Source organism: Empidonax traillii, unplaced genomic scaffold, assembly GCF_003031625.1.
Source record: "Empidonax traillii isolate 1590-97213 ecotype Southwest subspecies unplaced genomic scaffold, ASM303162v1 scaffold2264:size36899, whole genome shotgun sequence".
Lineage (NCBI taxonomy): Eukaryota > Metazoa > Chordata > Aves > Passeriformes > Tyrannidae > Empidonax > Empidonax traillii.
Window position 1 is genome coordinate 6,932 of NW_020957457.1, and position 24,856 is coordinate 31,787.

The 24,856-nt window shown below is 67.8% G+C and overlaps 2 protein-coding genes across 2 annotated transcripts in view; one reads left to right on the forward strand and one right to left on the reverse strand.

Annotated features, from left to right (window-relative positions):
• The window catches only part of LOC114071762 (nitric oxide synthase, endothelial-like), a gene marked incomplete at its 3' end in the record, with an annotated part of 7,566 nt that extends 6,896 nt beyond the window's left edge, over nucleotides 1–670 (reverse strand). The window contains exon 1 of the mRNA XM_027909618.1: nucleotides 357–670. Coding sequence (XP_027765419.1) covers nucleotides 357–670 — 314 coding nt within the window. The remainder of the gene's footprint in view (nucleotides 1–356) is intronic.
• A 3,849-nt stretch (nucleotides 671–4,519) lies between these two features.
• Nucleotides 4,520–24,856, forward strand: part of LOC114071763 (potassium voltage-gated channel subfamily H member 2-like) — a 24,689-nt gene continuing 4,352 nt past the window's right edge. The window contains 10 exon segments of the mRNA XM_027909619.1: nucleotides 4,520–4,655; nucleotides 5,845–6,075; nucleotides 9,595–9,759; nucleotides 9,973–10,440; nucleotides 11,059–11,273; nucleotides 20,416–20,841; nucleotides 21,584–21,971; nucleotides 22,865–23,064; nucleotides 23,989–24,249; nucleotides 24,763–24,806. Coding sequence (XP_027765420.1) covers nucleotides 4,580–4,655; nucleotides 5,845–6,075; nucleotides 9,595–9,759; nucleotides 9,973–10,440; nucleotides 11,059–11,273; nucleotides 20,416–20,841; nucleotides 21,584–21,971; nucleotides 22,865–23,064; nucleotides 23,989–24,249; nucleotides 24,763–24,806 — 2,474 coding nt within the window. The 5' untranslated portion in view covers nucleotides 4,520–4,579.

A 24,856-nucleotide genomic window follows, 5' to 3' on the forward strand; every position in this document is an offset into this window, starting at 1 on the left:
CCCCTCCCCATATGTTCCCATCTCCAAATCCAACCCGTCCCAGTGCACCCCAGTGGGTTCCACGGGCTGCCGGGGCCGCGCCGTTGGACAGGGGACACTGGCACGATGCCACGGGCAGTGGGAGCAGGGCTGTGCTGCCGGTGGGCACCGCGTCCTGCCCTGGTGACCCAAGCGTGCCACCCCCTCGGGGACACCTCCACGGCGGGGACACGTCTCTGGTGGGCTCCGGCCATGCGGGGATGCCCCCGGGATCCAGGAGGTGGGTCCCCGGCCAGGTTTGGGACCGCGGCAAGGTGGGTGCCGGGGCCCCGTCCGTTCATCCCATCCCACCCCGTCCGTCCCACCTGGACACCCACCCGGGGGGCTCGGTGACGGCGGCGCTGGCAGCGGTGACAGGAGGGTCCTCGGGCACGGGTCCACGCGGGCGCGAGCAGAGGCCGAGGCCGGGGCAGGCGCGGGGGGCCCCGGGCAGGACCCCCGGCAGGTTCCCCATCGCGGCTCCTCTGAGCCGGGAGCGGCCGCTTCCCGCTTCCTCCGGCCCGGGGAAGTGGTGACGGGGCCGCGACGCCCCCGCCCCGAGCACAATGGGCACCGCCACCGTCACCGCCACCTCCGTCACCTCCACTGCCACCTTCGTCACCTCCACAGCCACCGCCACTGCCCCTGCCATCGCCACACGCTGTGGGACACGCTGGGGACCCCACCGGGGGGTTTTGGACCCAATCTGACCCCCGGCACCCCGGTAAATGGCCATGGGGAAGCAGCGATGGCACCCAGAGTGGGGGACATGGCACTGGGGGGGTCATGGGGGGGACCCGCATGACATTGGGGGGACACAGCACTGGGGGTGACGTGGCACTAGGTGGGATACATGGCGCTTGGGGGCATGGCATGGCCCTGGGGCGGACACGTGGCACCTGTGGAGGGTAAACGGCAGCTTGGGGGTCACACATTGCACCCAGGAGGGACCCGGCGCTGGGGAGGACACGGCACCGGGGCAGACATGGGGCACACACGTGGAACTCACGGGGACATGGCACTGGGGAAATAGATGGCACTTGGGGACACACATGGGAGCGGGGGAGGGGGGGGGGCTAGCACCTTGGGGTCACAGTGACGCCACCCGGAGAGAGGACACGGAACCCATAGGACGACATGGCAGTGGAGGGGACATGGCACCCGTGGGGACACACACAGCACTTGCGGAGCCGTGGTGGTGGTAGGGACCCCCATCCCAACCACAGGAAACTGTGCCCCCCAGTGCTCTGTGCCGGGCAGTTGGGTGCTCCGGGGGGGCCCGGGGCCCTCCCGGGCCATCCGTGGGGCGGATGTCCGGCGGGACCCCCCCATTTCCCGCCGCTTCCACCCAGTTCCGGCCATTGACTTGCCGGTCGCTCCCGGGGAACCCCGGATAGGCACCCCTGGGAGGGGGGACACCCTACGAAGGGGGGGTGCACCCCCTGACCCTCCCGGGGGGGGCACTCTGAGAAGCAGAGCGGGGTGGGGGGGCGTCACCCCAGTTGTCGGCTGGGAGAGTCGTACAGTGACTCCGCAGTGGGGCGGGGGTCCCGGGGGTCGCGGGTGCGGGGACCCCGGGGCAGGAAGGCTGTTCGGGTGCGGAGGGGTGCGGGATCACCCGGGTCCCGGCGGGGGGGTCCCGCCGGAGGTTCGCGGGGGGCTCAGCCCGCAGCTCCCGCAGCGATGGGAAACCGCGCCCGGTGCCGGAGAGGCGGTTCCTTCCTGCGGGGCTGGGGAGACCGGGGGGCGCGGGGCGGGTGCCGCGGCACGGCGAGGGGGGCCACAACCACGGGAAGAACGTCCCGGGGGGGCACAGAGGGGGCGGCCCCGGCCCCGAACGGGGAGTGGGGTTCGATCATCCCGCCCGGGGAGGGTCCCGGGTTGCCCCCCCGGCCCCGGCGTGTTCCCTGCCCACCCCTGGGGGGCGGGGCAGGCCTGTCTGTCACGGCAGAGCGCCCGTCCGATTGGCTGTCCTGCCCGCAGGGGCGGGGACTCGGCCGTGGGATAGGGGGGAGCTGGGGGCGTCAGAGCTTGTCCTGCCCCACAGACCCCCCCCTCCTTCCCAGCCCTCCCCTGTACTCCACAGTCCTCCCTGCAGCGCACAGTGTCCCCCTGCCCTACAGCCCCCCGTGCCCCACAGTCCCCCCGCCCGGTTCGGCTGAGCTCCGACTGGTCCGGTCGGTCCATTCAAGTCCTCTCGGGTCTGGTGAGTCCACTCGGTCCATTCGGATCTGGTGTGTCCGTTTGGGTCCGGTCGGTCCATTCAGATCCATTCGGGTCCGTTTGGGTCCAGTGGGTCTGTTCTGGTCCCTTCAAAGTCGGTTGGGGCCGGTCGGTCCCATCGGTCCAGTCAGTCCGGCCGGTCCATTCGGGTCCAGTCGGTCCATTCGAGTCCGGTCGGTCCGTTCGAGTCCGGTCGGTCCCCGCGGTCGCGGCCCAGCGGCGAAGCCGAGCCGGGGCTGGGACAGCTTCAGCACCTGGGACAGAGCCCGGGGGCGGCGGGACTAGGAGGGCACTGGGACTGGCATTGAACTCGGATGGAACGGGACTGGGACCGGACCAGTGCCAGGACTAGACTGGAACCAGGAATTAACTGTGTGAGACTGAAATGGGACTGGGAGTGGGATTTGAACTAGGACTGCAATGGGAATGGGATTGGGTCTGGAACTGGGATTGGGACAGGATCGGGATTAGGACTGAGACTAGACTGGACTGGACTTGAACTGGGATTGGGACTGGGACTGAACTGGAACTGGGACCGGCACCCAGACCAGGATCATGATTGAGTCTGAGACTGGACTGAACTGGCACAGGGACTTGGGCCTGGACTAGACTTGGACCAGGACTGAGATTAGGACTGGAATGGGGCTAGGACTGGACTGGACTGCAGTGAGACTGGACTGGGACTGGGAACAGCACTGGGACCAGCACCATGACTGGGACTGGGATTAGGCTGGACTGTGACAGCAATGGGACTGGGACTGATCTTTGACTGAGCCTGGGACTAGGACTGGACTGGATTTGGACTTGGACTGGAATGGAATTGAGTAGGACTGGGAAGGGACTGAACTGGTCTGGGAGTGGACTAGGAGGACTAGGACCAGGACTGAGACTGGGCCTTGGACTGGACTGGAAATGGAACTGGGTTTTGGACTAAATGGGCAGGACTAGACTAGGGTTGGGACTGGGACAGAACTGGACTGGATAGAGACTAGGTGGGGACTGGGACTGGGGTTTGGACTGGACAGGACTGGGAGTGGGACCAGGGCTAGGTTGGACTGGAACTAGAATTAGGATTGAATTGAGATTAGGATTAGATCAGGATTGGGACTGGGATAAGGACTGGGACTGGCACTCGGAATGGGACTGGGCCAGGCCGGGATGGCAGGATTGGGCCTGGGTGGCTCCTGACAGGACGCGGCTGGGGCTGTGTCAGAAGGCTCTGCTGCTGCCCCACTGACCCCATGTCCCTGTCTCCCGGTGTTCCAGCGTCTCACTGTCCCTGTATCCTGGAGTCCGTGTGTCTCGGTGTCCCCATGTCCCGGTGTCCCCGTGTCCTGGTGACCCAGTGCCCCCATGTCGCCATGTCCCCATGTCCTGGGGTCCTGGTATCCCCTTGTGTCGCTGCAGAAGGGGGGTCCGGGGTGTCCCCGGGAAGAGGGGGGGGGCGCGGTGATCGATGGGCATGGCCGTGGGCGTGGCCGATCGGTGGGCGTGGCCGAGGGCCCCCCTCGCGCCCCCGGGCCGGGCGGGGCGGGGGGTCCCCGGGCCCCCCCCGGCCATTGGCTGCGGCCGCGCTGGCCCCGCCCCCGGGCCCGGCTGTCAACACGCAGCGCTCGCCGCGCCCGCCGGGCCGGGCCGGGCCGAACCGAGCCGAGCCCAGCACAGCCGAGCCGAGGTGAACTGAGCCCAGCCCAGCCCAGCCCAGCCCAGCACAGCCCAGCACAGCCCAGCACAGCCCCGCCGAACCCGCCCAGCCCAGCCGAACGGCGCCGGCTCGAGCCGAGCCCAGCTGAACCCAGCCCAGCCGAACCGCGCCGAAGCCAGCCGAGTCCGCGCGAGCTCAGCCGAACCGGGCCGGGCCGAGCCGAGCCGAACCTGGACGAACCCAGCCCAGCCAAACCGGGCAGAACCGGGCCGAACCGGCCGAGCCGAGCCGTTCCGAACGGAGCCGAGCCGTTCCGAGCCGCCCCGAGCCGCCCCGAGCGGCGCCGAGCGCGCGGGGCGGGGGCTGGTCCCCCCCGGCCGCTCCGTGACTAAATAAGGCCGATGGCGCGGCGCGCACCGGGCGGGTAGAGCGGGGGGGGGCTCGGCCCCGCCGCCCCCTCCGGCCCCCCCCCGGCCCCGGCCCCGGGTCCCCTCCCGGCCCCGCGGCCCCGCTGTGGGCGGGCGGGGTCCGCGCCCGGCGGCCCCGGGCCGGGGAGGGCCCCCCGGGCCCCCCGGAGCGCCGCCGTCCTTGGCTCAAGGGCAGCGGGACCCCCCGCGGCGCGGGGCCCCCCCCTCCCTCCCGGCCCCCCCCGGCCCCCCCGCCCCCGCCGGCGCTGCCCATGGGCCCGGCGCGATGCCGGTGCGGCGGGGGCACGTCGCCCCCCAGAACACCTTCCTGGACACCATCATCCGCAAGTTCGAGGGGCAGAGTGAGTGGGGGCCTGGGGGGGCACCGGGGCCGGGGGGGAAAGGCGGGAGGGGCGGGGCCGGGGGAGCCGGGGGTGGGAGGGACGGGGCAGCGGGGACCGGGGATGGGGGCATTAGGGGACACTGGGGGGACCCGGAATGGGAAGGACCAGGGAGACGGTAGCCTCAGGTGGGTTTGGAGTGATTGGGACAAGCCCAGCTTGTGGAGGGGGGGACACTGCCCACCCTGGCCCCCAGAACCCCCCAGCAGCCCCCAGCCCCGGGCGAGTTTGAGGTGATGGGGACAAGCTTACTAAAGGGAGCCCACCTCCCCCAGTCCCCAGCAGCCCACAGCTCATGGGTTCCCCCAGTCCCTGCGGGGTGATGGAGACCCTGCCCCCAGCTCAGGCTGCTGTGGGACTGGGGATCCCACCTGGCCCATGGCCCCCACAGCCGCAGGTGCAGGGAGACCAGGGGGACATGTGGGAGTGGGGACACTGGGAGTTCTGAGGGTCTCCAGCACCCATCAGGGAGCATCCCCCTGGGGACAGGGCAGTGACATGGGGATGATGCTGCCCCAAGGGTCGGGCTGGGGAGTGTTACCCTGCTGGGGGACAGGCTGGGTGTCTAGCCTGGCTGAGCCCCTGCCTTGAGGGTGGGGGTCCCCATGGTAGTTGTGTCCCTGAGGAGTCTCTGCAGATTTGGGGGTCCCTATGGTGATGAGGTCCCTGCAGTGCTGGGTGTCCTGGGGTCCTTCTATTGGTGGGGTGTCTGCAGTTCTGGGGTCCCTGTTGTGGGGTCCCTGCCCTGCTGAAGTGCCTGCCATTGTGGGGTCCCCATGATGACGATGTCCCTGCAGTGGTGGGTGTTCCTGGGTCCTCGTGGTAGTGGGGTCCTTGAGGGGTCCCTGCAATGTTTTGAGTCCCTGTGTCACTACAGTTGTGGGGTCCCAGGTCCATGTGAGGGTGAGGGTCCCTGTGCCCCTGTGGTTATGGGGTCCCCACAGTTCTGGGATCCTCATGGTGGTGGTGCCATCAGCTTAGGGAGTCCCTGTGGGCAGGGGGGGGTGGGCAACTCACAGGGTGTTTCGTCCTGGGGAGCCCAGAGCCACGGATGGATGGATGGACAGACGGATGGATGGGGAGGCCCATCCCCATGGGCTGCCAGGCTGGGGCTGCTCTGTGCTGACCCCCGTGTCCCCTCTCCCCCCAGGCCGCAAGTTCATCATCGGGAACGCGCGGGTGGAGAACTGCGCTGTGATCTACTGCAACGAGGGGTTCTGCCGGCTCTGCGGGTACTCGCGGGCCGAGGTGATGCAGCAGCCCAGCACCTGCGACTTCCTGCACGGGCCCCGCACCCAGCGCCGCGCGGCCGCTCAGATCGCACAGGCCCTGCTGGGGGCCGAGGAGCGCAAGGTGGAGATCTGCTTCTACCGCAAGGATGGTACGGCCCCCGGGCACGGGGAACGGCTGGGGACAGGGGAGCTGGGCTGGGGACACCGTGTGTGGGATCTGCTTCTACCACAGGGACGGTACAGACCCCCAGGGGGGGCAGGAGACAGGCAAGGACAGGGGGCAGCAGGGGTGGGAGTACAAGGTGCTCATCCACCTCTACCACAAGGAGAGTATGGACTTCCCTCGGGGGGCTGTGCTGCGCACAGAGGGACAGCAGGCACGGGGCAGACCTGTGCCGTGCCCATCCAGCACCTGCCAGTGCCATGGGTGGCACGAGGCACCGGCACAGGTGGGAACCTGGCCCTTGTGGCTCCTGAGGGACACTGGTAGCTCCTGAGGGGCTGCAACACCTGCAGAGGTCCACAGTGCTCCCCGGTACTGTGATGGCTCCCAGCAGGCTAGGAGCCTGGCACTGGGGGCAGCTCTCGAGGGGCACTGGCACCCCAGGGCTCTGGAGCTCTCCCCAGTGCCAGCTGGGTGATGGTGCCAGGGCCACCGATTGGGGTCCCAGGAGGTCATGTGCTGTGGGGCTGGGGTATTCGGGATGGGAGCAGTGTGCAGTGCATCCCCGCACAGAGGGGTGACAGGTTGTGTGGGGGCACCGTGTCACCTGGAGGAGGGACAAGGGCACAGGAGTGGCGGAGCTGAGCCAGTGTCGAGTGTCACATTTCCACTGTCCCTCTGGGGTGTGTGTGGGGTCATTGGACAGAGTGACATCGCAGGGTCCCTGTGCCAGGGGATGCTGTGACCCCCAGAGCCCAGACCAGGGCTGACACCCCACATTGGCAGTGCTGGCACTGCACCTCACCATGGCCCTGTGCCAACACCATGTGTCCCAGCTCTGGGCACATGGCCCTAGTTCCGGTGCTGGAGTAAACAAAGCTGGTGCCAGCTGTCGGCGTGGCCGCGGCACCATGGGAACCACCGTGGCTCTGGGGGCCCTGATGGGGCTGAGCTGGGGAGGGGGGCACTGCTCCTGGCCCTGGGACCCCCACCTTGCCACCGTGGCACTGCCTGGCATGCCCTGGTGCCCTTTGGACTGCGTGGTGCCAGGGGCTGTGGGGAGCACGTCGATGCCCCCCCGCACCCTGTACTGGGCTGAGCCCTCGTTAGGGTGGCACTAATCACCTGGTGGTGCCACCAGCTGTGCCAGGCATGGGGATGGGCTCATGCTCCTGCCTGGGGCCTTCTTGGGGCTCCCACGGGACCCCAACACGCCCAACTGTGCCTCCCAAGTGGTGTGGGGATCCCACCCCCTGCCAGGCCTTGGGTGCTGCTATTGGGCCCACGGGGACACGTGATGGGGGTCCTGGGGGGTGCTCTGTGACCCTCCACCATGACTGCCCTCCGTGGGGACCGGCTGCCCTGTGGAGCAGGGGGTGGGACCCCCTGGCAGTGTGTGACCCCTGGATCTGGGGTGTCCTGCACCCACAGACAGGCCCTGTGCCTGGGGACTGGCCCTGGGGGCTGTGGTGGTGCCACCATGGGTGTCCCCTCTGTGACACAGTGCTGGTGCCACCTGCCACTGTGGGGCTAGCCTGGGGGGTCTCATGGGGTCCCATTGCTGCCCCTCCTCTGGCACGGGAGGCAGGGATCCTGTTGCCAGTGGCTCCGGCCTTGTGGCTGGGCCGTGGCATTCCCGGTGCTCCTGGTGCCGCTGGCACCCATGAGTCCCTTGGAGTTATGCTGATTGCCCCCCCCCCCACATCCCCCTCTCCCGAGCCCCCGCTGCATCCTGGTGCCGTAGCAGAGCCCTGGCGGGGCCGTGGAGCCGCCGCGTCGCTGCCGTTGCCGCAGCCATTCATCTTCCCGACGTGTTGTTTATGGCGCCGGGGACGCTGGGAGGTCACGGCGCCCGTGGGGGACCCGTGTCCCCGTGGTGACACCTGTGGGGCCTCGGGCTCCCCGGACCCTGTCCCTGGGGACTGCTGTGGCCTTTGGGGTCCCCCCGTGCGTGGCCCCGGTGTCAGTGCGGGGCGGGAGCTGAATCAGGGCTGTGTCACCGTGGCACCAGGTGGCATCTCTGGGTGTGGCTGTCCCCGCTGTGCCAGCAGGGTGCCCCTGTCCTTGCTGCACATTTAGGGGTGCAGGTTGCAGTCCAGGCTAAGTGTGCGGGGGTGCAGGGTTGCAGGGTAGGGTGCAGGGACGGGGGTGCAGGCTGAGGGGCTACAGGGCTTCAGCATGCAGGGGGGTCGTCCCACTTTGGGGGTCCTAGTGGTGCTCACTGGCTGTCATGAGAAGGGATGCAGGGGGTGCAGGGTGGATTTGGGGTGCAGCTCTGGAGGTGAGGGGTGCAGCTGGGGTGCAGGGCACAGTGTGAGGTGCAGGGGGTTGGGGTGCAGAGACGGGGATCCCATTGCAGTGCACTGTGTGTCCCTGCCATGGGGGTTCTCCTGTTGCCCCTACCCCAGGGTCCCCTCTTTGGTCCTACCGTCACCCTCACCATAGGGGTCCCATATTGATCCCCCCAACACCCCCGTCCTGGGCCACACCCCTGAGGGCAGTGGGCTGGGGGGGCTGGATTCCCTGGGCTCGGGGCCTCAGGATTCCCGCGGGGGCGGATGAAGCCAACAGCAGCAGTGGCCACGTGTTGGTGCCACTAATTCCCCCACGGCGTAGCTCGGCCGGGACCCCATGGTGGCCCGGGCCACCCCGTGCCACCCTGTGCTGGCCCCTGGCCCGCAGCCTCTCGTGCAGCAGGGAATCCCCCCGCCACGGGCACAGGCACGGGGACAGTGCCAGCTGGCACCCGCCCTGCCGTGCTGCTGGGCCCGGCGCCAGCAGGGGGGACACAGAGGGAGGACAACGCCGGGGGGGTGGTGGGGGTGGTGATCCAGTGCCTTGGCGTCACCCACATGTCTCGCTGTTATCACCCACGTGTGTCCCCCTGGGGTCCCCTTAGGGTGAGGGGTGCTGGAGGAGGCAGGATCCCCCCCCCCATCACACAGAGATTACCCCGGGCTGCCCTGACCACCCCGGCCCCCCCTCCAGCTGTGGCACCAGATTAACGCCACAGCTGTTAACAACTCCTGAGCGGCTTAACCCGGCCCCGCACCCCCAGAGCCCCCCCGAGCCCCCTGGGCCCCGCCGCCCCCCCATGGCCCTGCCTGAAGCGTTTTGGGAGGGAGGGGGAAGGGAACCACCCCCACCCTCCTCTGCCCTCCTGTGCCTCAGTCTCCCCCTGTGGTGCAGCTGTAGGGGTGGCTGCACCCGGCTGAGTCAGGATTGGAGGGCAGGATGGGGTGTCCCCCAGGACAGAGTGCCCCCCATGATGGGGTGCCTCCCAGGAAGCAGGGGCAGGAGGGGATGCTTAGATGATTTGGGGGCCAGGAGTAGGTGCCCAGCAGGGACAGGGGTTGCACAGCAGAGTGGGGGAACAGGAGTGGATGTACAGGAGGGGTGGAGGAGTGTACCCCAGTATGTGGGGGGGAAAGGGGAGGGGGCGGGCAGGGGTACCCCCTACAGGGGTGCTGTCCCCCCGTGTCACTGACCCCCTCCCTCCCCACAGGCAGCTCCTTCCCATGCCTGGTGGATGTGGTGCCAGTGAAGAACGAGGATGGCGCCGTCATCATGTTCATCCTCAACTTTGAGGCCGTGAGGGAGCCTGAGCCGGGGGAGGCCCCAGCCCCCAGCACCAACCACTGGGTCACCCCGGCCCCCTGGGGCCCTGCAGGTACAGGGGGACAGGGACACCAACCCCTCGATCACCTGCTGGGGAAGGGGCCTGTGTCACCCTGCTGACCCCATGTCCCAGGGGGACGTGATGCTGTGGGGCACATGGCGAGGGCAGAGGGTGCCTTGGTGCTGGTGAACAGCACTGGTTGGGGTTGAGGCCAAACCCAGATCCCCACCCCAAACCTGACCCCCACCCGTCCTTTCCTCCCAGGGCGCAGCCGGTCCCTGCGGCTGAAGCTGCTGGCGCTCACGGGCAGCCGCCAGTCGCTGCCGCCGGAGCCGCCGGAGCCGCCGGACGTGGTGGTGGTGGACCCGGGGGTCGTGGACCCGCTGGTCATGGACCCAACCCTGCCTGGCAGCGACTCGGGCCCTGAGGACGCCTCATCCTCGCTGGAGCCCGGGGCTGGGGACCGTCCCGAGGACGAGGCGGCGCTGATGGGGGACTCCGAACCGCCAGTGACACAGTCGTCCCCTCGGGCCGAGCGCCTGGCGCTGGCCTTCATCAACCACAGCCTGGCCCGGAGCCAGTCCCAGGAGCGTCGCTCCCGGGAGAGCCTCCGCAGCCTGCGCCGGGCGTCGTCCGTCGACGACATCGAGGCCATGAAGGGTGACGGGGACAAACGCTGCCACAACCGCCACACCAGCGCCAGCACCGGCCTGCACCGCGGCTCCAGCACTGGTACGGCCCAGCTGGCACAGGGGACACTCGTTGGGGTTGGGGACATTGGGACAGCCACAGCCAGAGACCCTGGTGACCCCCCACCCCCATTTCCCACAGACTCCGTGGCAGTGCCCAAGGGCTGGCGAAGGGCTGGAACCCTCCATCGCCCCTGGGACTTCCATCCTGCCTCCTGCGGCCCCCCTGTCACCGCTGGAACCCTCCCAGCCCATCCTGCAGGCCCCCCCCCCATCCCCTGGGCCACACTGAGCCTCAGGAATCACCGTGGGAATCACCACGGGAATCACCTTGTTGGCCCTGGAGCTCTTTAAGCGCATTACGAGAAGGGACAATAATTATAATGATATTAAGGTTAACTGAGAGCAGCTCCACAGGTCCCAGGGGATGGCCTGTGGCACACGACTGGGGGGACTGCCTTGCCCTGGGGCTCCCCACTCACTTTCCCTGCTGTGGGAACCCAACCCTGGTATCAGTGGGGAGCCGTGGGACCCCTGCCCCAGGAGCCTTGGGGAGCCATGAGACCCACCCCGGGATCCAGGGCCCATGTCCCCCCGGTTCCCAGCCCACTGTGGGCCCCCCCGGGGGTCCGTGTCCCCCTGGTGACGGTGTCCCCTGCAGGCGCGGTGGCCGCCGTGCGCAGCGCTCTGCTCAACTCCACGTCGGACTCGGACCTGGCGCGGTTCCGGGCCATCGGCCGCATCCCGCAGATCACCCTCAACTTCGTGGACCTGCAGCCGGGGGGGCTCCTGGCCCCGCCCCCGGCCCCCCGCCCCATCATCGCCCCCACCAAACTGCGCGACCGCACCCACAACGTCACCGAGAAGGTCACGCAGGTAAGACCCCAGAGGGACGGGGGGAACCCAGAAGTTGGGCGGTGCGAAGGTGACGAGGTGATGCTGGAGGTGACCAGGCGGTGCTGTGGTGGCCAGGGCATGACAGAGGTGTCCAGGTGATGCCAGAGGTGGCTGGTCAGGTGATGCTGAGGTGACCAGGCAGTGACAGAGGTGACCAGCTGGTGCAGAGATGGCCGGGCAGTGACAAGGTGTCTAAATGATGTTGGAGGTGGCCAAGCAGTGACAGCGTGGCCAAGCAGTGCCAAGGTGTCTGGGCAGTGCCAGAGGGGATGAACAGTGCCAGAAGTGGCCAGGTGGTGCCAGAAGGGGCCAGGTGGTGACTGAGGTGGCTGGGTGTTGCAGGACGTGGCCAGGCAATGCCAAGGTGGCTGAGTAGTGCTGGGGGCACAGCCGGAGCCCAGGGGATGCTTCAGCAGGAGCTGGAGCTCATCGGGAGGTGCCGGAGTGCACTGGGAGGCAGTGGGAGGCGGTACTGGTGCCAAGGGCACCAGCGGGTCCCTGGAGTGCCTCAGCATTGGTGGGGCCAGAGGGGCCAGTGTGGCAGGATTGGAGGCCACTGTACCCCCACTGTAGCACCAAGTGGCTCGGGGAGATGGGCCAGGCAGGTTGTGGCCGCAGTGTTCTGGTGCCGTGGGTGCCGTGGTGGAATGTGGCCAGGACAGACCACCCAAGGCACATTCTGTCCCTGGGGTCTCCCAGTGGGGCACAGGGGGTGAACACCCCCCGATGGGGGCACCCCTCACCCCGGTGTCGTGCCTGCCAGTGCCGGGCGCTGGCGGCAGCCGCTAATCCGTGGCCCGTTGTGTAACCGCCATCTGCCGCGGGAGCAGGAGGCGCCGCTTAATTACACCCTGATTGCCCCCCCTAATGAGCTGGGGTGGGGGGCGGGGGGCTCTGGGGACCCCTGGGGGGGCTGTGCACGGGGGGAGGGACCCGCTGCCTGTCCCTGTAACCCCCACGCTAGGGCTGTCCTGGGGGTCTCCGGCAGCTGGCGGAGGACAAAACTTCCCCAGCACATCTGCCCACACCCCCGGAGCCCCCCCGAACCCCCCCGGCCCCGCACCTGCCCGCACACGTGAGGGAGCCCGTAGGGGACCCCCGTTCCCACCGGGAGCTCCCGGCCCTGCTGCCGGGGCTCCAGGTGCTCCTCGCGCCAGTGCTGGAGCAGCCGCGGGACCCTCAGTGGCGGGGGGGGCAGACCCTCTGGGGCAGAGGACCCCCTCCACTCTGCACCCCCCGGCACCCCCTGTTCCTCACAGAGCCTTTTCCTTGCCTCGGTCGTGATTAATTGCGCCGCCCATGACGCCCCGGTCCCTCCTGCCCCCACTGTCGCTACGAGGGGACACGAGGGGACACAGTCACGGTCGCCGGGGCAGGCTCTGCCCCCAGCACTGGGAAGGGGGTCTCGGGGTGCCTCAGCTGTGCTGGGGGGAGCGCCCGGCATCTGCCCGGAACGGGATGGGGGTCCTCCCCGAGGTGGGCAGAGCCGAGGACGCAGACACGGGACTGGGGGCATGGGGGTGTCCCCGGGTCGGGCACGGCGACCCCCGGTCCGCTGGCACTGGGGAACGGCATGTCCCGACAGCGGCACCGTGACTCACCCCCGGGGCTGGAGCCAAGCGCCCGGCAAGGTCACCACGCCCTGAGTGACAGTGACAGGGCCTGGCGTGGCCGGGGTGGCCGTGGCATCCCCACGGCTCAGGAACCCCTGGGGACCCCCGGCGCGTTCCGGCAGGGACACCGGGAGGGACAGGATGGGGTGGGAGACCCCAGACCTACTCAGGGTGTGCGGAGACCTCGTGGTGCCACCAGGCGAGGGGTGTCACTGGAACGTCACCGGCTGTCGGTGGTGGGCTGGGGACACCGGGGACTCCCCGGTCCCTTTGGCACCCACTGCGTGTGTGCAGGCGCTGCCCCCCACATCCCCCATCAACCAGGCTGGGGGTGCCAGAGGGGGCCGAGCGGGTGCAGCCGTGAGGCACTGCCAGGGCTGGGCAGCGGCCAGGGACACCGGCGACGTGGGGACATGGGGACACCAGGAGCCATGAATCAACCGAGGCTGCCACGGCCAGCTCAGCACCGCCGTCACTGTCCCTGTCCCCATCGTCACTGTCCCCACGCCACCGCTGACGGGGCTGTGCGGGTCACGCGTCGGGGGATCCCTTGGGGGGCGGGGGGCTGCAGGTGGCATCTGGCAGTGGGGCAGGGGCTGGCAATGGAGCCGGCAGAGGGTGACCGTGGGGCAGGCAGGGGGCACAGCAGTTCCGTGGTACCCCCGTGCCCCGCCTCGCCCGGGTCTGACCCCCGTCGTGCCTCAGTTTCCCCGCGGGGCCGTTCCCGGGCGCTCCCGGTCCCTCCCCCGGGGAGTGGCGGCGGCTGGAGCCGAGGGGGGAGATCGGGGGGAGCCCGGCGGGGGCGGGCGCCGGGGAGGGCTCGGGGGGTCCCGCCCCGCTCCATCTGCCGCGCGCGGGGCCGGGGGCGGCGGGGGAAGCGCGGGGACCCCCGGAGCGCGGCCATGGCCCCGGCGCGGCGCGACAGCGGCGACCGCTCCGACGGGGAGCGGCGGGACCGGGTCCGCAGGGCCGTCCGGGTGTCCAGCCTGGTGGCACAGGAGGTACGGGGGGGCCGGGGAGAGCCCGGGAGAAGGGGACCCGTGGTTTATCGCGTCGCGCGTGGGCACGGGGTCCCAGGGGTGGGTGTCCCCACGCCAGGATTGCAGGGACGGAGCAGGGGAGGCACCGGGTGTCGCGGCAGGCGGCTCTGGGGGGTGCCGGGGGTTCCTGGGGGGGGGGTCTCCCTTGAGAGGGAAATGAGTTTCTGCGATTTGTCTTGCGCGGGGTCCCAGGACTGTCTCTGGGGTGTCCCCACGCTGGGATGTGGGACACGAAGAGAGGGGACACCAGGGGTTGTGGCAGGGGTGTTTTGGGGAGTTTGAGGGTCCCAGGATTTTCGGAGTCTCCCCCCCATCGGGAACAGGGACCTGCATGCGACTCGTCCTGCCATGCGTGGGTGCCAGGTCTTGGGGATGTTGCTGCGCTGGGAGGGGGGACACTGAGCAGGGGGTGGCACTGGGAGTTGCAGCAGGAGGCTCTGGGAGGCTGCAAGGGCATCTGGGGGGCCCGGGGGCTCCAGAGAGCATCCCCTGCTTGACGGAGGGGGTCCCATGGCTTGTCTTGATGTGAGTGGGTGGGGGGTCCCAGGGATGTCCCCGCAGTAAGGTGGGGACACCGAGTTGGGAGGACACCAGGGGTTGTGGTGGGTGTCTCTGGGGGTCTGGCAGGGTCTGGGGCTCTCCTGTTCCCCCCCTGGAGTTGGGGGAGATCACCCTCCACAGGCACCCCATGATCAGGGTTGGGGGGCTTCACCCACTCCGAGCCCCCAGTGACCACCTGGTGCCATGGCTGGGCCCGGTGCTGTGTCCAGCTGTGCCATGGTGGCCATGGCTGTGGCATGGGGAGGGGTGATGGCGCAAGGCTGTTGTCCCCGCTGTGTCCCCAAGTGGTCCTTACGTATCCCAGGTGGTCCACACCACATCCCAGGTGATCCTCATTGCGTCCCTAGGTGGTCTCTGCCATGTCCCAGGTGGTCTCTGCCATGTCCCAGGTGGTCCTCGCTGTGTCCCAGGTGGTCCCACGGCCGTCCCCTCACCAGTGGCCCGTGGCCGTGGGACAGGTGTGGGTCAGCACCAGCGTCACTGGGTGGAGGTCGGTGCTGGGGCGGGCACACCGCCCTCTGAGACGTCACCCCCTCCCCTGGGGACGTCACCCCGTCGCAGGGCTCGTCCCCCGCCCTGCCACGGGTGCCACCAGCAGTGGTGCCACTGTCGCCGCCCGCTCGGGGTGGCCGCGTGTCCCCCGTGCCCATGTCGGGGGGTCCCGAGGGCACCGTGACGCCGCAGCTCAGCGATGTGAGTACCCCCAGTGCCACCCCTGGGGGGACAGCGGGGTCAGCGGGGTGGGAGGGTCCCCATGTCAGGGGGTCCCCACAGCATTAGGGTGTCTGCACTACTGAGGGGTCCCCTGCATTGGGGTATCCCCGGTATTTGGGTGTCCCCTGAGTCAGGGTGTCGGCACTGTTGGGGTGTCCCCTGCAGCAGGGTGTACTCACCAGGGCCAGGTGTCGCTGCAGCCAGGTGTCACCTGGCCGGTGGTCAGTGCCATCCCAGTGGTGACCGTGTTGGGTGACACCTGCGAGGTCATGGGGGTGTCATGGGGGTCGGTGTCTGTCTGGCCATGGGTGTCCCCAGGGGTCTCCCCTGGCCCCCCCCAAGGTCGGTGATGCAGGTGGGTGTTGGTGTTCAGGTGTGTGGGGTCCAGCGTGTCTGGGAACCTGCTGGGGTGGCTGGGTGGGTGCAAGGGCCTGTGTTGGTGCTGCTGTAGGGTACCTGGGCAGATGTGGGGTACGTGAGCAGGTGTGGGGCACCTGCCAGGGCGAGCGTTGGGTGCCCATGTGAGTGTTGGGGGTCCTTTGGTACCTGCTGGTGCAGGAGTTGGGGGGCTGTGGCTGTTGGGGACCCCCTGGTGCTGGTGTGGAGTACCTGGGCAGGTGGGGCACCTGCCAGTGTGGGTGTAGGTGTGAATGTTGGGGGTCCGTAGGGCAGGTGTCAGGTACCGGTGCAGGTGTTGGGGGTCTGGTTTGACATCACCTGCCAGAGCGGGTGTTGGGGGTCCAGGGGGTCCCCGCTGGGGGCCGGGGGAGCCACTGCATTGGGGCCAGACAGTTCTGCCGTGGAGGTGCCAGGGGTGTTGGGGTGCTGGGGGGTGCCAGGGGGTTGTTGGTGCCCCTGGGAGCACCCCAGTGGGTGATAGGGATGTGTCAGTGCCCGGGGGGGTAAGTCAGGATGCCAGGGGGTGCTGGTGCCCCAGGGGGTGCCGGTGCCCCCCCATCCCCGCGTGGGGTATTTGGGGTGCCCCGTGGGCGCAGGTGTCTGGGTCGCGGCAGGTGCGGCGCCGGGTGTCCCGGGGGGGCGGGGGGTGTCGGTGCCACCGCAGGTGTCGGGGACGCGTCACCGGGGCGGGACGTGTCACCGCGTGTCACCGCGTGTCGCCGAACGTGTCACCGGCACCGCCGCCATCTGTGTCACTGTGAGTGACGGGTGTTGGAGCAGGGGGACCGCCGTGGGGGAGGGGTCGGGATGTCCTGACACACACACTGAGGGTGGGGGGCCCACTTGTGTCGAGGGGTCCTCAGCCCCTCATCACGGCACCCCCGAGCCCTGTATGGCACGGGGGGGCAGGGGGGGGCTGTCCCCATGCCTGGGGGACATGGAGGAGCTGGGGGCTGTCCCCACTGCTTGGTGGGCTGGGGGCCCCACGACTGGGGGTCATGGGGCACGCTGGGGGTCCCCAGCTGTATGTGTGGGGGGGTTGGCTCAGGGAGGGGTTATCAGGACTATGTCATCCCCCCCCAATCTGTGCTCCCCTCGGGGGTGGCATGGGCCTGCACTGAGGGGGTTCTCCAGGTGCTGGGGTTGGGGATGTGTTTTGGGGAGCTGTGACTGGGTGTGGGTCCTGGTCCCTCTCCCCCCACATCCATCCCTTCCCAGCTGCCTGCAGGGCCGAACAGTCCCCATATGGGGGTCCCGGGGGATGTCCAGGTGGGATGTGGGTGCCACCTCCCCACCTCACCCGTGGGGGCCACACGGTTCAGGGAAGGGGCCGGTGGTGCCCAGTGATGGTATCTCAGGCGGTCCGGGGTCTCCCCCGGTGCACGGCAGGACCGGCCCCCCCCGCCTCGAGAGCTTCTGCAGGTCCTGGGCCCACCACTGTTGCCCCCGCCCCTCGCCCTCCCCTTCACCGCGGGCTGGGATTTGTCCCACTTTGCCGTGGCAGCTGCGATAAATTTAGCGGCAGGAGCGGCTGGTGGCTGGAGCCGCGCCCCCCGGCCTCCCTCCCCTGTTCCTCCCCCCCGTTTTCCCCCCGGGCCCCCCACCCCTGCTCACACCGCAGCCACCCGGCATAGCCACAGCCAAAGGGGCCCGGTGGCTCCGGGTTTGGGGTATCTCCCTGCACCCCCTCCCCTTCCCTGCTGTCTCCTCCCAGCCCCCACTCACACCACAGTCAGAGTGGCCGTGAGGAGCTCTGGAGTTGGGGTGTTCCCCCAAGGCCCCCAGCGACACCCCCTCCCCTGCTGTCCCCCCCATCCCTCCCTGTCCCCACTCACATCGCAGCCAAAGGGGCCACCTGGCGCTCTGGGATTGGGGTTCCTTCTGCAGGACCCTCCCAGGGACTCCCCCAGCCCCCCCTTGCCATCTGGGACGCTGTAACAGTACCTGTTACCCCCCCTCTCCCCATGGTCCTCGTGACCTCACGTGACCCCGTGGAACCTGCCACCCCCCGGGGGGATATATCTGGGACACGTAGGAGGTGTTGGTGCACAGCTCCTCAGGAAGGGATGTGGGAAATGGGACCACCCTGCACACAGGCCACGTGTGGCCTCGTCCCTCCGTCACACGGCGCGTGGGGATGTGGTGGCAGCGGGAATCCCCCGCGTGGGGGTGGCGGTGGGTGACGCAGCAGCTGCTGCGTGTCCCTGAGCTGTCACCGTGTGTCCCAGTGCTGTCATCACGTGTCACTGCATGTCCCGGCACCGTCATTGTGTGTCCCAGTGCTGTCACTGTGTGTCCTGGTGCCATCACCGCGTGTCCCTGTCACCCGTGTCACTGTGTGTCCTGGTGCCATCACCGCGTATCCCTGTCACCCGTGTCACTGTGTGTCCTGGTGCCATCACCGCGTGTCCCTGTCACCCGTGTCACTGTGTGTCCCTGCGTGTCCCGGTACCATCACCCTTTGCCCCACTGCTGTCACCACATGTCCCGTTGTCATGCGGCTGTTCCCGCAGTGACACGGCTGTACCCACTGGCCCATGAGGCCACCGAGGCCGGTGGCTCCTGGGGACGGAAGTGACAGGGTCCCTGTGTACCCCCAGGGAAGGGTGGTGGCAGCAGGGGACGCGTTTGGGCTGAGCTGGCAGGACAGGAGCCGTGTCCTGGCCCATGGGCACCACACAGCTGGGACATTTTCCTGGCATGTTTCTGGTGTGTTCCCAGCATGTTCGTGCCCCATGGCACCTGCTGCCCACCACAGGGCCAGTTGTATGCCCTCCATGCCAGGCACAGGTGTGGCATGTTCCTGGCATGTTCCTGGCATGTTCCTGGTGTGCGTGTGCCCCGTGACACTGTACTCCCTGCCAGGGACTGGCTGCGTGCCCCGCACGCTGGTGCAGGTGTGAGATGTTCCTGGCACGTTCCTGACGTGTTCCTGCTGTGTTTGTGGCGTGTGTGTGCCCCGTCACACCCTGCTCACTGTCACGGGGCTGGCCTTGTCCCTCTCGGTGCCATTGGGGTGCCTGTGGAGTGCTGGGGGGGTTGTGACGTGTCCCACCTCGTGCCACATTGCCCGTGGGCACCCACGGCCTCCCTGGTGTCACCGCCGTGTCACCGCCGTGTCACCAATCACGCTGACCCCTCCGGCGTGTCACCGCGTGTCACCATGTGCCGGGGGACCGGGGAGGGCTGACGGGGGGACCGGAGAGGGCAGCCCTGGCTGCAGCCGTGGCGGCGGCAGCGGAGCAGCCTGGGAAAAATTTCCGCCCCAATAATTCCTGTCGGCTCCGGCGGAGCGTGGCCAGCGCACACCACACCGGGGGGCCCTGCCATAATGGGGGGCCCTGCCGTAATGGGGGGCCCTGCCAGGCCGGGGGGCCCCACTGCCACTGAGGGCCCCCCCTGCCCCTGAGGGTCCCCGCTGCTGCTGGGGGTCCCCAGGCACTGTGATGGGCACAGGGCCGGGGCACGGGGGTCCCTGGTGGCCACAGGCCGGCGGGAGCTGACCCCCGCCGCCCCCCTCGCCCCGAGGATGCTGCCCGCTCTCCTGCAGCTGCTCCAGGAGTTCCCGGGCACCCCCCCTGCACCCCCTCGGTCTGGGCCCCCCCCCGGCCCCAGCTCCATGCCCGGGGTTTCCCTCTGTGGCACCTGCCTGGGGCTGCGCCGCGATGGCACCGGGCACGGACAGGAGGAGAAGGTACTGGTACCGCACCCCCCGGGGGGGCTGGCATTGGGGGTGGGGGGGGTGGTGCTGCATGGGGGAGCACCGTGCCCACCCGTGACCTGGTGGTGGCCGCGCGAGGCTCCAGCTGCATCCTCGGTGCTGATCTGGGGAGGTTTGGGGGTTACATAAAGCTCTGGCCCTGCATGACTGGGGATCCCCCCAGCCACCCCCAGGAGACCCCCAGCTCCCCAGAAGTGTCCCTGGGGTTGGGGACCAATTGGGTGTCTGTCTGTCCCCTTCCCTGCAGCGCCACAGTGGGTGGGCCTGTGGTGGGCATGGGCAGGATGGGGGGGGCAGAAGTGGGGCAAGGGGACCCCAGTGGGGAGCAGGGGGACTGTGACCCCTGTGGGGCACGGGGCTGGGGGGCTGGGGGTCACCCCCTGTCACCTCTCACCTGAGCTTTGGGGCTGCACGTGGTAACAGTCTCTGTAATGGCAGGGAGGGGAGGTACTGCCCCAGGGACCCCGAGAATGCCCAGGGACCCTTGGGGTCACACCCAGAGGCTGTACCAGGTGTCCTGCACAGGGAATGGGAGGCACAGGGATATCTGTGCCCCTCAGTGGAGATGGTGGGGGTGGCTGGGGGTATTCATGCCCTCCTGATGGAAATGGTGGGGGGATCTGTACACCCCCCTAGATGGACATGGTGGGGGTGGCCAAGTTGGGGGGCACAGGTGGGGAGCACAGGGTGAGGGGCACAGGGCAGTGTTGTGTCTGTGGGTATTTGGGGTGGGAAGTGCCCTGGTGGGGTCTGTGGGGCAGGAGGAGTTTGTGCAGTGACTCGGTGTTGGGGGGGACTTGATCCCAGCTGTGCTCTGCAGCCGTTCCCCTTCACCCCACATCACCCATGTCATCCCTGTGCACTCCTTGTGGCTCACACCGGGGTGTGTACTGGGGTCCCTCTGCACCCCAGAGAGTTACAAAACTGTTCATTTTAAGACCATCGTGCCCAGTGCTGACCCAGCATCCAAGGCCACCCCTGACCCGCATCTCCAAGCGCCACCTCTACCTGGGCCGTGGACCTGAGCCCCGTGGGGTGTTGGGGTGTAGCACTGACCCCCACATGCCCCCCAGGTGCTGTCGCTGGGTGCCGACGTGCTCCCCGAGTACAAGCTGCAGGCGCCGCGCATCCACCGCTGGACCATCCTGCACTACAGCCCCTTCAAGGCGGTGTGGGACTGGCTGATCCTGCTGCTCGTCATCTACACAGCCATCTTCACGCCCTACTCGGCCGCCTTCCTGCTCAGCGACTCGGAGGAGGCCCAGAGGCACCACTGCGGCTACTCCTGCAGCCCCCTCAACGTGGTCGACCTCATCGTGGACATCATGTTCATCATCGACATCCTCATCAACTTCCGCACCACCTACGTCAACTCCAACGAGGAGGTGGTCAGTCACCCCGCCAAGATCGCCATCCACTACTTCAAGGGCTGGTTCCTCATTGACATGGTGGCCGCCATCCCCTTCGACCTGCTCATCTTCGGCTCCGGCTCCGAGGAGGTGACGAATGTGGGGACGTGGTGGCACTGGCTGGGCCCTGTCCTGATGGGGTGGTGCTGGTTTGGTGCTGGGGGGTTGTGTTTGGGGGTCCCACCTGTGCCCCCAGGCTGGGGATGGGTGCCAGATCCTCCCAGGGGCTGGTGTTTGGGGGTCCCACCTGTGCCCCCAGCCCAGGACACCCCACTACCCCTGGTGACCACCCTGTCCTCCTCTGCAAACCACCTTTGCTCTGGGGTGGGACACTGGGGGCACCTGGGGCTATGTGGGAGCTTTGGGACCCAGGGCACCCTTTGCCCTTCCAGGGATCTGTGGGGGTTCTTTGCCAGCACTGTCCCCTTTCCTCCCTCCCCAAACCACCTTTGTCCTGGCCCTGGGGGGCACCTGAGGCTCTCTCTGTTGGAGAGAGACTCCTAGAATGGAGGTGCCTGGCTGGGGGCAGAGACCCCCAATCTTTCTGTGGTTCTGTAGAGTGTCTCTCCACTGCTGAGCCCCCGGATGACGACACTGATTGGGCTGCTGGTGTGGATGGGATGGCCCACTCTTCTGGGTGCCCATGTAGTATCTCTCCCCCACTGACCCCCTTTCCACCCACCCCCCCTGAGATGACGGCTCTGATCGGGCTGCTGATGTGTGGAGAGGGGATGGGGGGCTGGAGGTGCCTGGCTTGGGTCAGGGACCCCCTCACCCTTCTGGGTGCCCATGGGGTCTCTCTCCCCCCACTCACCCCTCTGCCACCCCGCAGACAACGACGCTGATCGGGCTGCTGAAGACGGCGCGGCTGCTGCGGCTGGTGCGGGTGGCGCGGAAGCTGGACCGGTACTCGGAGTACGGGGCGGCCGTGCTGTTCCTGCTCATGTGCACCTTCGCCCTCATCGCCCACTGGCTCGCCTGCATCTGGTACGCCATCGGCAACGTGGAGGGGCAGAGCACGGGCTGGCTGCACGCCCTGGGCCAGCAGATCGGCAAGCCCCTCAACAGCAGCGACCCCCGCCGAGGGCCCTCCATCAAGGACAAGTACGTCACCGCGCTCTACTTCACCTTCAGCAGCCTCACCAGCGTCGGCTTCGGCAACGTGTCCCCCAACACCAACTCCGAGAAGATCTTCTCCATCTGTGTCATGTTGATTGGATGTGAGTGACCAGGGGGTGTGAGAGCCCCCCTGTGTGGGTGTCAGAGCACACCTCTGTGAGGATGTACACACCTGTGTGTGTGAGAGAGCACACTTGTGTGTGTGCACACCTGTGTGTGTGTGTGTGTGTGTGTGTAGCACACCTCTGTGTGTGTGTGTGCACATCTGTGTGTGTGTGCATACCTGTACATGTGTGCACACCTGTGTGTGTGTGTGTGTGTGTGTGTAGCACACCTCTGTGTGTGTGTGTGCACATCTGTTTGTGTGTGCATACCTGTACATGTGTGCACACCTGTGTGTGTGTGACACCTTCACTGATGCCAAGAGCACCTCGGCCCATCCACGGGTGACACACCTGGGTAGGATGTGGTTCTGCTGGGAGCAGGAGGCTCCACAGAGGGATCCAGACAGTGGGATCCGTGGGCTGAGGACACCTGCATGAGGATCAGGCAGGCCAAGTGCCAGGTTCTGCTCTGGGGTCACACCAGTCCCATGGAACACTCCGGGTGTGGGGCAGAGTGGCTGGAAAGGTGAAAAAGGCCCTGGAGGTGCTGATGACAGAGGCTGGACATGAGCCCAGATGGGCAAGAGTGGGCACCTGGCTTGTGTCACCGTAGTGTGACCAGGGCAGTGACCATCTCCTGTGCTGGGCACCACCTGGAATCCTGGGGGCAGTTCTGGGCCCCTTGCTGCAAGAAGGACACTGAGGGGCTGGAGCGTGTGCAGGGAAGGGAACGGAGCTGGGAAGGGGCTGGAGCAGCAGGAGTGGCTGAGGGAGCTGGGAGGAAGCTCAGGGGAGACCTTCTCACCTGGGGACACAGGGACCCCAGGGGTGACAGTGGAGGGTGAGGGGGGACGTGGGTGCGCAGCCCCCTCTGACCTGCCTCTCCCCAGCGCTGATGTACGCCAGCATCTTCGGGAACGTGTCGGCCATCATCCAGCGGCTGTACTCGGGCACTGCCCGCTACCACACGCAGATGCTGCGGGTCCGCGAGTTCATCCGCTTCCACCAGATCCCCAACCCGCTGCGCCAGCGCCTCGAGGAGTATTTCCAGCACGCCTGGTCCTACACCAACGGCATCGACATGAACGCGGTGAGACCCCCAGCACCCCAAAACCTGTCATGGACCCCTGGAACCCACTGCATCCCCCCAAATCCTTACAGCCCTCTGGGACCCCACAAACCCACCACGGACCCCTGGAACCTGCCACGTCCCCCCCAAACCTCCATGGCCCTCAAGGTCCCCCAAAACCTGCCCTGGACTCCTGTAACCCACTGCATCCCCTCCAAGCCCCCATGGCTCCCCAGGACCCCCAAATCCCACCATGGACCCCTGTAACCCACTGCATCCCCCCAAACTCCCATGGCCTCCCAACCCCCCACTCAAGGAGTATTTCCAGCACTCCTGGTCCTACACTAACAGCTTCAACGTGAATATAGTGAGACCCCCGGGACCCCTCAGGACCCCCAGAGGGACCCCTAAACCCGCTGATGGTGTCCTGGCCTCTCCCCAGGTATTTCCAGCACACCTGGTCCTGCAATAATGGCATTGACATGAATGCAGTGAGACCACTCAAAACCCATAGGCCCCCAAAACCTTCATGGGATCCCTAAAATCCCCCGTGGCCCTCAGCCCACCACTCCTCAGGGAGTGCTTCCAGCAGTCCTGGTCCTGCAGTCATGGCATCGACATGAAGGCAGTGAGACCCCCGGGATGCCCCAAACCCAGCAGGGCCCCCCAGCACCCCCTGCAGTCCCCTGGCCCCTCACTCTTTGAGCTCCTCCGGCACGCCTGGCCCTACAGCAGTGGCATTGACATGAATGCAGTGAACTCCCCCAGGATGCCCCCACAGACCCCCAAAACTTCCCAGGGACCCCTAAAATCCCCCGTGACCTTCAGCCCCCCATTGCTCGGGCAGAGCTTCCAGCAGTCCTGGTCCTGCACCAACAGCATCCACACGAACGTGGTGACCTCCTCTCAAAACCTGCCGTGCCCCTGACCCCTGTGCCCCCCCAGGTGCTAAAGGGGTTCCCCGAGTGCCTGCAGGCCGACATCTGCCTGCACCTGAACCGGAGCCTGCTGCAGAACTGTGCCCCGTTCCGGGGGGCCACCAAGGGCTGCCTGCGGGCGCTGGCCATGAAGTTCAAGACCACCCACGCGCCCCCCGGGGACACGCTGGTGCACGCTGGGGACGTGCTCACCGCACTCTACTTCATCTCCCGCGGCTCCATCGAGATCCTGCGTGGGGACGTCGTCGTCGCCATCCTGGGTGAGACCCCCAACGTGGCCTGGGGGTCCCACAGGGTCCCCCGGGGCAGCCACTTTGTTCGGGGGCCCCCCAAGCACTGGGTGCCCCCAGGGTGAGCCCCCACCTTCTGGGCACCTCACAGTGTCCCATGGGGGACCCTCTGTGTCCTGGGGTTCCCCCAGTCCTCCTCGAGTGACTCCCACCTGGGGTCCTCCCAGTGCCCCGTATGGCACATGTACCCCCAGTGACCCCCACAGTGCTGGCACAACCTCAGTGCCCCCCAGTGACCCACAGTGGTTGGGGGCAACCCATGTTGACCCCGCTCGTCCTGGAGAACCCCCACAGCTCCGGGGAGCTGCTACACCTGCACAGCCGGGGCAGTGCCGGGACCTGCTGAACCCCCGAGCCCCTGGGATGCCCCCCCCGCACCCACTACGTGCTCCCCCAGTGACCACCCCTTCTCAGGGACCCCAGAGTCACCCCCACCCTTCTCGGGGACCCCCCAGAGACCCCGCATTTCCTGGGGTGCCCCGCCAGGTACAAACACCTTTGGGGAGCTGCTGCACCTGCATGTGCGGCTGGGAAAGTCCAAAAACCCCAGAACCCCAGAGACCTCCCAGCCCCATGGACCCCTTC